Source organism: Chionomys nivalis, chromosome 16, assembly GCF_950005125.1.
Source record: "Chionomys nivalis chromosome 16, mChiNiv1.1, whole genome shotgun sequence".
In the NCBI taxonomy this organism is placed as follows: Eukaryota; Metazoa; Chordata; class Mammalia; order Rodentia; family Cricetidae; genus Chionomys; species Chionomys nivalis.
Genome location: NC_080101.1, coordinates 5,996,601 through 6,010,820, shown reverse-complemented (window position 1 = coordinate 6,010,820; position 14,220 = coordinate 5,996,601). Strand labels below are relative to the sequence as shown.

The following is a 14,220-nucleotide window of genomic DNA, read 5'->3' as shown; positions in this document are numbered from 1 at the left end:
GCCCTCAGGCAGCCGCGACAGCACAGACAGGCTCAGCCAGATTTACAAACCAGAAATGCCAAGAGGGAAGGAAGAATACAGCCTAGGACGGTGGGAACAAAACCCTTCGTTTCAAACTATACTGAACAGAGTGTTCATCCACAGAGAAGCTGGAGCAATAGACGAGGTTCAGCACCGAAAAACCCTTCGTTTCAAACTATACTGAACAAAGTGTCCATCCACAGAAAAGCTGGAGCAATAGACGAGGTTCAGCACCATCGGTGAAACGGCCTGAAGGTTTAGCCCCTTTAAACCCATCTGTACTGGCTGACTAAACTCACAAAGTCTTTCCTGATACCACTGTAAAATACAAGTAGGAGCCACAGCAGGAAAACTTCTTACACCAGAAATATGAGGGAAAAGAATTTAAAGTCCTAGTTTAACACCAATTACTCTTTCCAGGGAGGGGGGGACGACAAAGATCTCTACCTACCAAAACCCACTTTCTGGAGGTATTAGCTTAATGAAGGGCCAAGTAATGGAATTTCAAACAAACCTGATGAGTTGGATATACCCTACAAGTAGTAAGATGTAGGCACTGGCCAACAGAAGTGAATGTGGCAGCTTCCATCTGTGATCTCAGTGACTTGGAAAGCTACGAATGCAGGCTCATGAGTGTGAAGCTACTCTAGTACCACAGTGGAACAGCATCTCAACAACAACAAGAGAAAACAGGTATACTTAAGAGTTGTAGAGTATGGAAGACTGGCACAGTGCTTGCCAGGTTTAGTCTTCAGCATTGAAATAACCACAACATAAATAAAGGATTTTTTGTTCCTGGTTTATTTTTTAGCTAGAATCTCATGTAGCCCAGGTCATTCCAGAACAAATTATCTAGAGTAGGCCAGCCATAGATCCTCAGTGACCCACTCAAACCTGACAAAAAGGTATTTACATGGAGTAAGCAAATTAGGTAAGACTGTGAAAACCGGCCCTTCTCTGCTTTAATGTTTTCCTTCATTCACGAGTGCAAATTGGATACAAATTGGAAAAGAAGAAGTCAAATTCTCACTGTTTGCTGATGATATGATACTTTACATAAATGATCCAAAAAATTCTACCAAGGAACTTCTGCAACTCATAAACACTTTCAGTAATGTAGCAGGATACAAGATTAACTCAAAAAAATCAGTAGCCCTCCTGTACAGAGATGATAAATGGGCTGAGAAAGAAATCAGAGAAACATCACCCTTCACAAGAGCCACATAAAATATCTTAGAGTAACTAACCAAACAAGTGGAAGACTTGTATGACAAGAACTTTAAATCTTTGAAGAAAGAAATTGAAGAAGACACCAGAAAAATGGAAAGACCTCCCATGCTCTTGGGTAGGCAGAATATAGTAAAAATGGCAATCATACCGAAAGCAATCTATAGATTCAATACAATGCCCATCAAAATCCCAGAAAAATTCTTTAAAGACCTCCAAAGAACGGTACTCAACTTCATTTGGAAAAGCAAAAAACCCAGGATAGCTAAAACAATTCCTGTACAATAAAGGAACTTCTGGAGGTATCACAATCCCTGACTTCAAATTCTACTACAGAGCTACAGTATAGAGGTCTGATCTCCAAAATATACAAAGAACTTAAGAAATTGGACACCAAAAGATCACATAATCCAATAAAAAAAATGGATTAGAGACCTAAACAGAGAACTCTCAACAGAGGAATCTAAAATGGCTGAAAGACACAAATGCTCAACATCCTTAGCCATCAGAGAAATGCAAATCAAAACAACTCTGAGATCTCATCTTACACCTGTAAGAATGGCCAGGATCAAAAACACTGATGACAACTTATGCTGGAGAGGTTGTGGAGAAAAGGGAACACTTTTGCATTGCTGGTGGGAATACAAGCTGGTACAGCCCCTTTGGATGTCAGTGTGGCGATTTCTCAGAAAATTAGGAAACAACCTTCCTCAAGACCCAGTAATACCACTTTTGAGTATATATCCAAAGGATGCTCAATTGTACCACAAGGACATGTGCTCAACTATGTTCATAGCAGCAGCATTTTTTGTCATAGCCAGAAGAGGGAGAGGGAAAAACGGAGGCAGAGGTGTGGAGAGAGAGAGAGAGAGAGAGAGAGAGAGAGAGAGAGAGAGAGAGAGAGAGAGAGAGAGAGAGAGGAGGAGGAAAAAAAGGAAGGCAGAGGCTGCTTTTTCAGAAGGGGCACAGAGAGAGAGAGAGAAGAGGGAGGGGGAAAGAGAAGGGAGGCAGAGGTGCACGCACACAGAGAGAGAGAAAGAGAGAGAGAGAGAGAGAGAGAGAGAGAGAGAGAGAGAGGGAGAGGGAGAGAGAGAGAGAAAAGAGGAAGGGGAAAAAAGAGGCAGACAGAGGCTGCCTCTTCAGAAGAAGGGACACAGAGAGAGAGAGAGGAGAGAGAGAGAAGAGGAAGGGGGAAAAAACCAAGTGGCTCTATAATCAAAATGCCAATAGGAAGTAGCTCGTATTAATTTCTCTGAGGGATGTAATAGAATTCCTTAAAAAAAAAAAAAAGAAAAAAGACGCGCCACCATGCCATCATCACCCTCCGCACCTCCTGATTAAAGACGCTACACTGCACAGTGCACCTGACAGATAAGGCCTTTCCACCAGCATCGTGTAACTCACTAGTGGCTAGCATATCCGGAGCTGGAATTACTCCAGACACCTAAACCTAGGCTAGAAACAATTTCAGAAAAATACATAAAAACACGAGGGGAGAAGGGTTGAAGGAACCAGAGCCACATCCCAATATCCCCAACCCTGTCTTTCCTTTCCCTTCACACAGAATGACTAGGGCTACAAAACTTTCATCGGGGAATATCCAACACAAAGGGCAAATCGACAGACCGGCAGTGCCCTCTCAAGTCCCAGTTACAAGACTTCAATACTGAAGTTTCCCTTTTCCTCCAGAAAGTGACATCACGGGGGCCAGGGCTGAGTGGCAGAACAACTGTGCAGAACGAGACGGCACTCTCGCCATCTTCTGTATGCGCTCTTTCTAAACTGCATGAAGCCCAAATGGTCAAAGCTGTATCATATACAACCCAGCAATCACAATTCTCGGTACTTAGCCCAAACAAATTACAAACCTATGTTTACCTGCAGTCAGGTATCGTGATGGCTAGAACAACTCTACTCAAAGCAGCCACACTGGGGATCGACGGCAAGTTCCGGAGGCAGAGGCAATCAGCTGAGGTACAGCCAGACAACACTGCATCTCTAGAAGGAAACGAGACCCCAAAATATGAAAATACACGCCAAGTACACTAGGCGTGTCTTGTTGGGTTTAAAAAGCAATCTGAAAAGACTACTGCTATTTCATTTTGAGTACAAGAAAGTCGGAAAAGACAAAAGCACAGGAACAGTAAAATGGTTAGAGAGGGAAGAACAGTCCTGTGTGTCATGTCGTTACATGGTGGATACATCATTACATACCTACAAAAACCCAAGAACGCCCAACACCAAAAGGAATGCTAGTATAGACTGAGAATATGTGTTTAAAGGAGGTTCAGTTCTTTTGTTGTTGTTTTGATTTTTGGAGATAGGGTTTCTGTGTTAAACAGTCCTAACTATCCTGGAACTCACTCTATAGACCAGGCTAGCCCTGAACTCACAGCGATCCACCTGCCTTTGCCTCCTGAGTGCTGAGATTAAAGGCGTGCACCACCACCACCTGGCCTGGGGGGGGTTAGTTTTAACAAACTTGTGTGCATAAGCCACAGACAGTGGGAGAGGGTGGGAAAACTAATGGAAAAGCTGCACTCCCTGCTCAATTTGCTCTGATCTAAAATCACTATAAAAAATAGAAGATTTTAGTTGGGTGTGGCATTCATTCATACAACCTGAGCACCCGGAAGAGCTGATGCAGGACAGCCCAAATCCCAAGCAAGGCTGAAACTGTAGAGCAAGTCCCCAATTTCAAACTGAAACAAAAACAAAACAGTAGCAGGAATCTATATTTTAATTGGATCTAAAGTGAAGAAATACTCCCAACACAGTACCACAGCCACTGACATTCCAAACAAATCCACATTTCTACACTTGCTTTCCAAACAACAAAATACACCAGGCTGGCCAGGGCGGCAGAACCTATCATCCCAGCACTTAAGAGGTGGGGACAGAGAATCAGGAGTTCAAGATCATCCTAATGGCACAGCAAGTTCTAGTCAGTTTGGCCTACTTGAGACCATCTCAAACAACTGAGGTTTAAAAATAACACAACTAACTGCACAGTAGGGAAAATATAGTGTGTCAACCTGCACACTCTGGTTACTAGTGGGACAACCCATACACTCTGGTTACTAGTGTGACAACCCGCACACTCTGGTTACTAGTGTGACAACCCGCACACTCTGGTTACTAGTGTGACAACCTGCACACTCTGGTTACTAGTGTGACAACCTACACACTCTGGTTACTAGTGGGACAACCCATACACTCTGGTTACTAGTGGGACAACCCATACACTCTGGTTACTAGTGGACACCCTGTACACTCTGGTTACTAGTGTGACAACCCGCACACTCTGGTTACTAGTGTGACAACCCGCACACTCTGGTTACTAGTGTGACAACCTGCACACTCTGGTTACTAGTGTGACAACCTACACACTCTGGTTACTAGTGTGACAACCTGCACACTCTGGTTAGTAGTGGGACACACGAGCTTAAAAGAGTCAAGACTCTATCATCCAGTACGCATAATGACTACAATATATGAAGCGTCCAATATACTATCTTCACAGCCAGATGGCATACACCTTATCTTAGCACTTGGGAGAGAGAAGGATCTCTGGTCTTCATAGTGAGCTGTAGGACAGACAGAACTACTTAGTGAGATTCTGTCTTAAAAAGAAATGAAGGAAGGAAGGAAGGAAGGAAGGAAGGAAGGAAGGAAGGAAGGAAGGAAGGAAGGAAGGAAGGAAGGAAGGAAGGAAGGAAGACACTATCTCTGTAAGTAAATACTTCGGGGACAATCTGCTTCCCTCTCTCAATTTTCTCAGACAGTCTCACCATGTGTATCTATCTCTAGCTGGCTTCAAACTCACAGGTGTGTACACCTGCCCCTTGTCTCCCCGTGCTGGGATTAAAGGTGTGCTCCGTGACGTCTTGGCTTAGTCCCTGTTTCATCATGCCCCCAAGTATCTTATTATGATCACAAGACCTGACTAATATATATTTTTTGAACAGGTCAAGTCTAAAGGGCACTTACCACTTCAAAGCAAAAATCTTATTGACTACAAGGAAGCCAAATAGACCCCAAGACCAAAGTAACCAAGCGCAAATTGCTTTGGGATCTGTAGACAGTGTAAATTCTTCCTATTTTTTCTAATCCATCAACTGTCTATGTGTGTTTAATTCATTCTGTCTCTCTCTCACACACACACATACACCCTTATATAAGATACATTCACATAATTATTACCATAAATGCAGGCACCTCACATAAACCTCTAAACCACGTATCAGCTCCAGTTCAGTCATGACTACTCTGAAAGACACCTATCATTTACACTGTTACTTCCTCCTGGTACAATTAACAGGAACGCAACTGACAAAGTTTAAAGCATTTCCCTGACCAGGTACAGTGGTTAATGCCTTTAATGCCAGCGCTCGGGGGCTCTCAGGGAGAACACCTACAAGTTTGAAGGCAACCTCCCTCCAGGCCATAACCCCGCTCTTAATTCCAAAACTTAAATTAAAAAAAAAAAGTGAAAATACAACAACAACAAAAAAAAGAAAAGAAAAAGAAAAGCACGGGATAGGGGTACAAAGCCTTCTTAAATAACTTTAAAGGATACTCTCGGCCATCGCTGCTACGTCCAGCTTGTCGATATCAGGTGAGCCAGGGCAACATTTCTTGAATTCTTTTCGAAGATCAAAAAACGAATAGAAGCATTCAGGTAGTAATACATTCTGAGGGAGGAGAAGGCAGAAGTTGTTACAGACATGAATCTGGTCCATATTTCTCTAATAACTAGGAACCTATGAATGGGATATTGCACAATTTACCACAATTTTTAGAAATATAAAATTCAATGTGGAATGGCTCTATTTTTTAATGCTTGGTCACGATACATGAGATCCCATAGCAATTTCATAAAGTCATCTCAATGTAATGAAACAGATAACAATGTTTTTGGTTCACTGTGTCTTCTAATCAAACCATTTTGTCTTCTGTTTGTTTTGTTTTGGAGACAGGGTTTTCTCTGTGTACCCCTTGCCTGTCTTGGAACTCGCTCTGTAGACCAGGCTGGCCTCGAATCCACAGAGATCCTCCAGCCTCTGTCTCCCAAGTGCAGGGATTAAAGGTGTGCGCCACCACCACTCGTCATCAAGCCATTTTTTTTTTCATTTTAATTTAGTCTTGTGTATCTGTACATAGTTGCCTGCATGCACACCAGATGTGTGTGGGTTCTCATGAAGTCAGAAGAGGTTGTCAGAACCTGTGGGACAGGAGCTCAGCTGTGAGGGCAGGGAACTGAACAGATCCTCTGCTAAGTGCTGAGCCACTCCTTACCCCTATCAAACCCTTTCTGAAGCTATTATATATGTGCAACATTGAGTTGTTGTTTTTCAGGTTGTAACAGACTTTTTCTAGCTGTTATCATTTTAGACTGTCTGTGGTTTTAGGTATCAGTTTTTACACAGAAAAATTTAGACTACGATTAACTGGTAAGATCTGTTGAGTCCGAGTGATATGCGTATTTGTTATTATACAAGCTAGGAATAGTGAAGTCCTTATACTTTGCAAAATATTACTTTTGACCTAAATTATAGTTCCATATCCATTTTTGCCCATTGTTCTGGCTTTACCTGAGAATTTGAATTGGATTTTAAACTATGCATCACAAGGGGTGATGGGGGCTCAGTGGTTAAACACCTGTTCAATTCCCAGCACTCACATGGTGACTCACAATCACTTGTCACTTCAAGCCCGGGGATCTAACACTCTCTTCTGACCTCCACAGGCATGCATGCACAAGGCACACATGATCTGTGCAGGCAAAACACTAAAACATACAAAAAATAAAATAAATCTTTTTTTTTTTTTTTTTTTTTTTTGGTTTTTCGAGACAGGGTTTCTCTGTGGTTTTGGAGCCTGTCCTGGAACTAGCTCTGTAGACCACGCTGGTCTCGAACTCACAGAGATCCGCCTGCCTCTGCCTCCCAAGTGCTGGGATTAAAGGCGTGCGCCCGGCTAAAATAAAATAAATCTTAAACAATCAAACAAACCACAGGCTGCTCACGTGGCTCAGAGAGAAAAATGCTTATACCCAATGGCTTGATTTTGATATCCCTGAGACCCACATCACAGAGGAAGGAGAGAATGGACTCCAAGGTATCTATCCCAACCTCAGTGTGAGAAATGTAGCATACTAGCACCGCGTGTGCGTGCACGCTCACACTCACACACACAGATGCACATGTGAACAAAAAGACACAACTAGACAGGGTAGAGAGTGCACATAATTCCAGGGGGGATGCTGGAGAATTATATACTAAAACTGTCTCAAAAAAGCCAGGGGGGGCTCCCAAGCATGTGCAACGCTCTCAAGGTTCAATTCCTAGCAAAAGACCAAAAAGGAAAGGGCTCTTTATGCCAAAGAGAGGAGAAAGTTACCTGCGGTTCTTAGCTCTTATTCCACTCTTAGCTAGTAAGGATCACTGTGCAGATAAACAAATACTACACCGTTGGTTAAGGTCTTTTGTCAATGTTTGTTTGTGTAAGACAAGAGTCTCCCTGTGTCAACCCAGGCTGACCTCAAACTCAAGGCTGGGCAAACCTTGACCCTTTTTTTCCCCTTTCTTTTCTTTCTTTCATGACCAGACTGGCCTCAGAGATCTAACTGCCTCTGCCTCCTGAGTTCTGGGACTAAGGGTGTGTGCACCATGCCTGGCTAAGCCCGGAACTAGAAGTTCTCATCCCCTGCCACTCATGCGCCTCCACACCTAATTTCATGCAGGCTGGGGGAATGAACCCAGGATGCCAGACGAACACTGAGTAGCTGAGGCAATTCTGGGATTCTGCTTTCGTTCAGAACCTACTGTCCATGGCCCCAGGCTGGTTTTGAACTCACATCCTGGCTCAGCTGCAAGAGCACTGCGATAAAACTAACTTCTTACAAGGAAGAATTTAGATCCCACCCCCCTCTTTACATTATGTGCTGGGTGGAGCACACACTTGCCATTACATGAATGTGGAGGTCAGAGCTACTTGGAAAAGTCAGGATTTTCCCTTCTACCATGTGGGTCTAGGGACTGAACTCTATTCAGCTTGGAGGCAAACATCTTTACGTGCTGAACCACCTCTAGCCCTAGAGGTTTTTAACTTCATAATTGTTAATGTTCATAAACTTGAAATTCTCATTTACTTTTTTTTAAAAAAAATTACATGTTTTTTAAAAAAAGCTTAAAAATTTTTCTATGTGTAAGTATTTTGCCTTCATGTGTATGTACACCATGAGTCAGCCTGGTGCCCACAGCGGTTATAAGCAGGCTTTGGATCCCTTGGAACTGGAGTTACAGATGGTTATGAGCCACCCTGTGGAACCAAAGCCAGGTCCTTCTCATGAGCAAGTGCTCTAACTGCTGGGCCATCTCTCTCTCCAGCCAGGAAATACTAAATATATATAAGATCTCTAGTGGATTCTACTCATTTTGATTTCCTTATACTGTATGTGAAATCAGCATGATTGAAGAACTGCATGAAGCATGAATCACAACGCCTTATGATCATGAAAATCTACAGCACTAACTCACCCAACAGAAAACATCAGTTTAAATCACTATTCCCATTTGAAATACTTAGCATTTTATTTAGTCTTTATAAATGTATTGACATTACACTAAGTTATAAAGCAAAGTAAACAAGTTTGTATAGTATAAATGCTATTGCAAAAATAATGCTTCCACCTATAGTATTCAATATATATTATATATTTTATATATAATTTAAATATATTATTCTCATGTTAGGGGAAAATTTTCACCTACTGTTTTCTGTATAGCAAACTTATTTTCTCTGCAAGTTTTCTCCCCTTCAAAGCAATCCATCTAAAAAAACCAGAAGAAACCGGGGTGGGGAGGCAGGGGACAGTGCCCCTTACCTATAACCCGGAACCTGAGGAAATAAGGGGAGAGGCTCTATAGACCGTCCTCCAAAACAATGAAAGGCTAGCCTGGGCTATAACCATCTCAAAACATTGGGAGAGGTTAAATTATTGTAAAAAGTTGACTTGGGGGTTGGAGGGGAAGCCTCCTTTGTACTTCTGAGTCCATGACATGGTTACTGGTAAACCATTCCAGAACATCAACCAGCTACTAAGATTCCTATAAAGGACTGATCACCTTCAAGGTGGAGGACCTGCGGCTTCTTCTGCAGACTTTCAAGCCATTATACATTTAACTAACTTACTAGCTTTTTCTGCTTCAGAGAATGAAGACAAGGGGACCGGGCTAACTGTACCTGCCCGTGTCTCTGCCAATCCACCAACTTTCTTAGTCTCGCACGATGTTTTCAGCCTCAGTGCCCGCCCCTCTGCGGCGCAGCCACAGCTACCCTAAACAGCACAAATCAGCTACCCTGGGCCAGTTGTCTATGCTCTTCTTCACTGTCCTGTCAAAAACACTCTTCCCAGCGAGAGAAATGGGGGATCCAGGATAAGACTAGTTTTGCTTATTGCATGGTCTTTTCCACACTGAGAAAAGGCAGTAAATTAAAGGTAACCCTACTGAGAGAAGACTTCAGTGCATCTGCAATCCCAGCACACAGACAAGGCAGGAGTGCCTGGAATTTGAGGCTAGCCTGGACTCCAGAGCCAGACTGTCTCAAAAAAAATCCACCCATTTACAAAAACAAACAAAACCTTTAAAATTTGGTTTTCAACACTTCAAATCAAAGGGAGTGTTCTAAAATATTGCTTATGTTGGTGATTGTTATCTAAGCAGCCCTAAATAAAAGTATTTAGAAGTTTACAAGGTTTTTGATTCTCTTTCACGGATAAAGCATCTCACACAAGAAAATTACCTCAAGGCAGTAAAATACCAGTCTTTTCTACTGTAAGTGACAAAAATTCAAACCTTATATTAGCTTTGGAAAATGCAGTGTCAAGCTGATACATAACAAAGATGTTTTAATCACTGATGGATACCTATAAAATTACTACAATCCCAGACACCTCCATGAAAATTACATGAGTTTTTCAATTGTGATAAAATATACATAATGTTAAATCTACCGTGTTACCCCTTGTTCACTACAGCTTTATCTCCTGCTTGCAAATACAACAGTGTCAAGTTCCAGCCACTTTGAGACTTTCACCACCATCCTTTTGATTCAAAACATGTTTACAGCTCCAAAACGAAAAGCTGCACCATTAGGCAGAAGTCACGGTCTGCCCTTCTTTAAAAGTAGAATAATCTGGATGATGTTTTAAAAAGCCTCCAGACAACCCCCAAAGTACAGCTGTTTTTCCAGAAGCCGGAATAAACATATTTGAATAAACGATCTGGTTTGTTCGTTTGTTTTCAGATTCCCCAAGTCACCCCCGCTGAGAACATCCACTTCTCCAGAAGCCAGCACTCTTACCTTCTTGGAAGCCTCGGGATGCAGGATCTGCCTGACATGAAGCTGCCCGTCAGTACACAAACAGAAGGAAGTGCCTACCCCAATGTTCAGCTCATTGCTCACTGACTGGTTAAACTGCAAGAACAAGAACACGGGAGGGAGGCAACGAAAGCAGAATTTACAAACATGTCAAAGGGGCCCAATTTGAAGATAATCAGAGAAAAATCATCCTGAGGACTCTGAGGCCTGACAAGGGCAATATCGCAACCCCCACCCCCAACCTGTCACTTTGTCCTAGGCAAGGATGCTTTTCCAACCAATCTGCAGCTTTTCCGCTGGGGAGAAGTGGGTTTCACTAACCAGCAACCCTGATATTCAGGATGAGCCTATCGGAGGTCTCTTTTCACAGTTTGCCTCCAGATTACATCATTCCACGGGGCTGTCTTTTAAATGTTGGGATGTTTCAGCTTTAAATCACCCACTTCCGATACGCAAGGGGGGGGGGTGTACTGAATAAGCAGAACGCTGTACGGCGGGTAATACTTTTCTTAGATAATACTGTAGAAATAACTTCCTCCTTTAATAGGAGACTCCTGCGCTACGGCAGAGCTTGGGAGGGCGCAGAACACAGCTCTGCACAGGTGTTGAGACCCGCCCTATCCAGGTTTCTAGCAATCGTCAGCACGCACAGCAGCCAGTTTTTAGGTCACCTCAATTCCTACAGGGGATCCCGCCAGCTCCACGGTGACCCAACAGGCAGGCCCACAGGTCCGTACTTGCAACCCCTCCCTGGGATCCCAATGAAGGCACTAAAGAAGCAATGAGGAAGCCGAGCCTTTGGAAATTGAGACGTGAGGAAGAAATCAGGCGGGCGCTCAGCAGCTAGAACTAGCTCGGGATGACGGGTGCACGGATGGTCTGCTCCTCTACGTGGCTGGACTGCAGACCTAAACCCACTAAGGACCGTGCTTGGGCTTGCGGGAGCTAGGATTCAGACTTCACCGGGGGAAAACGCGACTGATACTCCCGCCCAAAGAGTCCTGCGAATTTCTATCCCTTTCTATCCTAAGACCCGGGGGGCCAGGAACAAGCACAGAGCCCCTCCCCGCCCTCCGGCCGGACGCCCACACACAAGGCTGGGAGTCTCGCCACCTTGCCCCAGAAACAAGCGGAGACTGCTCCACGAGGGCGTAGAGTCACAGGGCTGGGTCGGGTCTGGGGGCCGCGGAAATGGGGGTGGACGGCGTGGCCCGGCCCAAACTGTCACCTGTCGGAGGGCTTGGTCCAGCTGCGGCGCGGAAGACAGGCTTTCGGTGTCAATTTTCGTTTCTTCTTTACAATCCTCCGTCAGTTCCAACTGATCCGGTCTAACTAGTACTTCGTGCAACTGTCCCACCTTGGGGGGGTGAAGGGTGGAGAATAAGGGGTCAGTTCCCCCTTTTCAATTTGAAAATTCTTCCTCCTCCCCCGTCTTCCCCTGGGCGGCTCGAGGCTTTCCAGGTACCCAGCAGCAGAATCAAGGCTCCCTAGACGGCCAGGGATCTGGTCTCGGCTCCCCCGCCCCACCCCCACCCTACCCGGATCAAGTCGCCGAGGCCCTAGAAGGGACCCCAGCGCCCCAAGAACCACAGCTTGGCCCAGGCGTCCCACGACCCGCAGAGAACGTGGCTCGGCAGCGCGGGCCTCTCTACCTGGGCCAGGTTTCGGAAGACTGAAATGGCCCCAAGGTTTGTTTAGTCAAAAGGTTTGCTTTACTACGGATTCTCTAGGCCTCGGGGCCCCGCTTCATACGCGTGCAAACAAACAAAAAGAAAAAAAAAGCCCTCTATCTCCTTTCTAACTTCTACGATAAAGTTCTTGCCCCACGCCTTGTTTGGACCAGAACGTTGTGCAGTACCTTCTTGTTGGCCAAATCCACGACTTTCCATAACAGCAGGATCAGTTCCTTCTCATCTGAACCCAGCTTGGCTCCGGTGGCCCCAGCAGTGATCCCAAAAAGCACCACCAAGTAATCCGGAGACGCCGTCATGACGATAGGTGGGGAGGGGGAGGAGGGGGTTCGGGTGGTGGCGAGGTGGGGTTGGAAGTAAGAACGAGAAAACCTGTGCTAAAAGCCTCTTCCAAGAGAAAAAGAAAGCGCCCACCCCCCTCCTCGCGGCCGCCAGGGCAAAAGGCGGTAACCAACCACCCAAGCCCACACCTGGCCGGCGCTCCACACCCAGGGCAGGAAGGGGGGTGGAAGGAGGGAGCAGCCGGCCTGCCCTTTCTGTATCCAATTGCTGGTGCGTCTATGAAAAAAGCCGAGGAGCCCAGCTGCACCCCCGGGAGGCGCGAGCAATGGCTGAAAGCCTTTCTGTGTTGGGATGTGGCTCTACCTGCCCGCCCCTTTCCCCCTCCCCCACGTGGTGCAGGTAAGAGACACCTGGCGGCGCCCGCCCATTGGCTCCTTCAAACCACGACGTGGCAGCGGTGGGGGGGGCTAGAGGGGGAGGGCGAGGAGGGGGCGGGAGACAAAGGCTGGATGAATGGGGAGGCCGGGGCTGGAGAGGAGGAGGGGAGGGGGCGGGGAAGAGCTAGTTGTCACCCTCGGGGTAGCCAAGGCCAGACCGGGAAAGGGGGCCTAGGGCCCGCGACGGCGGGGAAAGGGTCCCTGCTCGAGGGAAGCCTTGGCGGTGGGGTTAGGAACTGAAGGGTCGCGCGAAAGGCCAAGGCGCCGGGAGGCCAAAGGAGGCCAGAGGTGAGGCCCTGGGCGCGGCGCCTGGGAGGGACCGGCCTACGGCCGCCCGGGTAGGTGGTGCGGGCAATTGCGGAACTCGGGGACAGCCGCCCCTGAGCCCAGCACACCTCGAAGTGCAAACAGCGGGAGGGTCAAGTCCTGCGGGCCCAGCCCGTCGACCCGGCGCGGGAGCTGGCGCTCGCTCTCCACCTCGGGGCGAGGAGCCACCCCCAAAACCCCAACCGCAGAACCCGACGCCCAGCTAACTAGGCAGGACCCGGGGCGCAACCACAGTGCTCACAGTAGCTAGGGGACCCCGGGAGGAAGGACCCTGCAGCCTCTTCTCTATTATACACTTCGTTAAGTGGGTTTGAGGCCGGAACGCCCTCCAGGATCGGAGCACTTTTAACTGTGATTTGCTTTGGATACAAAATAAAATGCATCTGCCTGCCGGCCTCAAAAAGTCCTCCATGAATCCGGCCAAATAAGCTTTTTGTTAAATTTCCTGCCCTATCCCCACGCTCTCCACCCCGTCTCTTGAATTTGTTCTGGGAGTGTGACTTGACTAAGGTCTCCAGCTCAGCGTGCGCCCACAGACTCTTGCGCCACCGCCAACTCCACCCCCAGCCCCTGCCACGAGCCACCAAGGGGCAAGGTAGGTCATGTTGACATTTTTGAAAAGCGCTAGAGGTGTAGTTCCCTCGAGTTTTCTCTTTCAAACCGGTCTATTCTTGGGGACCGGATTCCGTCCGAAATATTACTAGCTTGGTGGCAGGTATGCGGCCCCGTGTATTCTTGGTGTGAAACGCGGCCGCCACACCCTTGCACCCTGGAACCCGTGGGTACTCTCCCGGGGATGTTTGTTAGTGGAAGCCTAGACTCTGGGGAGTAAGGGAGGCGAGTTGGAG

General features: G+C 46.4%; 1 protein-coding gene across 1 annotated transcript in view; it reads right to left on the bottom strand.

Moving 5' to 3' along the window:
* Esrp1 (epithelial splicing regulatory protein 1) overlaps positions 1 to 12,938 on the bottom strand; it is a 46,229-nt gene extending 33,291 nt beyond the window's left edge. The window contains exons 1-4 of the mRNA XM_057790539.1: positions 12,494 to 12,938; positions 11,864 to 11,992; positions 10,618 to 10,731; positions 5,828 to 5,942 (exon numbers count right to left, since the gene is read on the bottom strand). Of these exons, the coding sequence (XP_057646522.1) occupies positions 5,828 to 5,942; positions 10,618 to 10,731; positions 11,864 to 11,992; positions 12,494 to 12,625 (490 nt within the window). The 5' untranslated portion in view covers positions 12,626 to 12,938. The remainder of the gene's footprint in view (positions 1 to 5,827; positions 5,943 to 10,617; positions 10,732 to 11,863; positions 11,993 to 12,493) is intronic.
* Between the last annotated feature and the right edge of the window lie 1,282 nt (positions 12,939 to 14,220).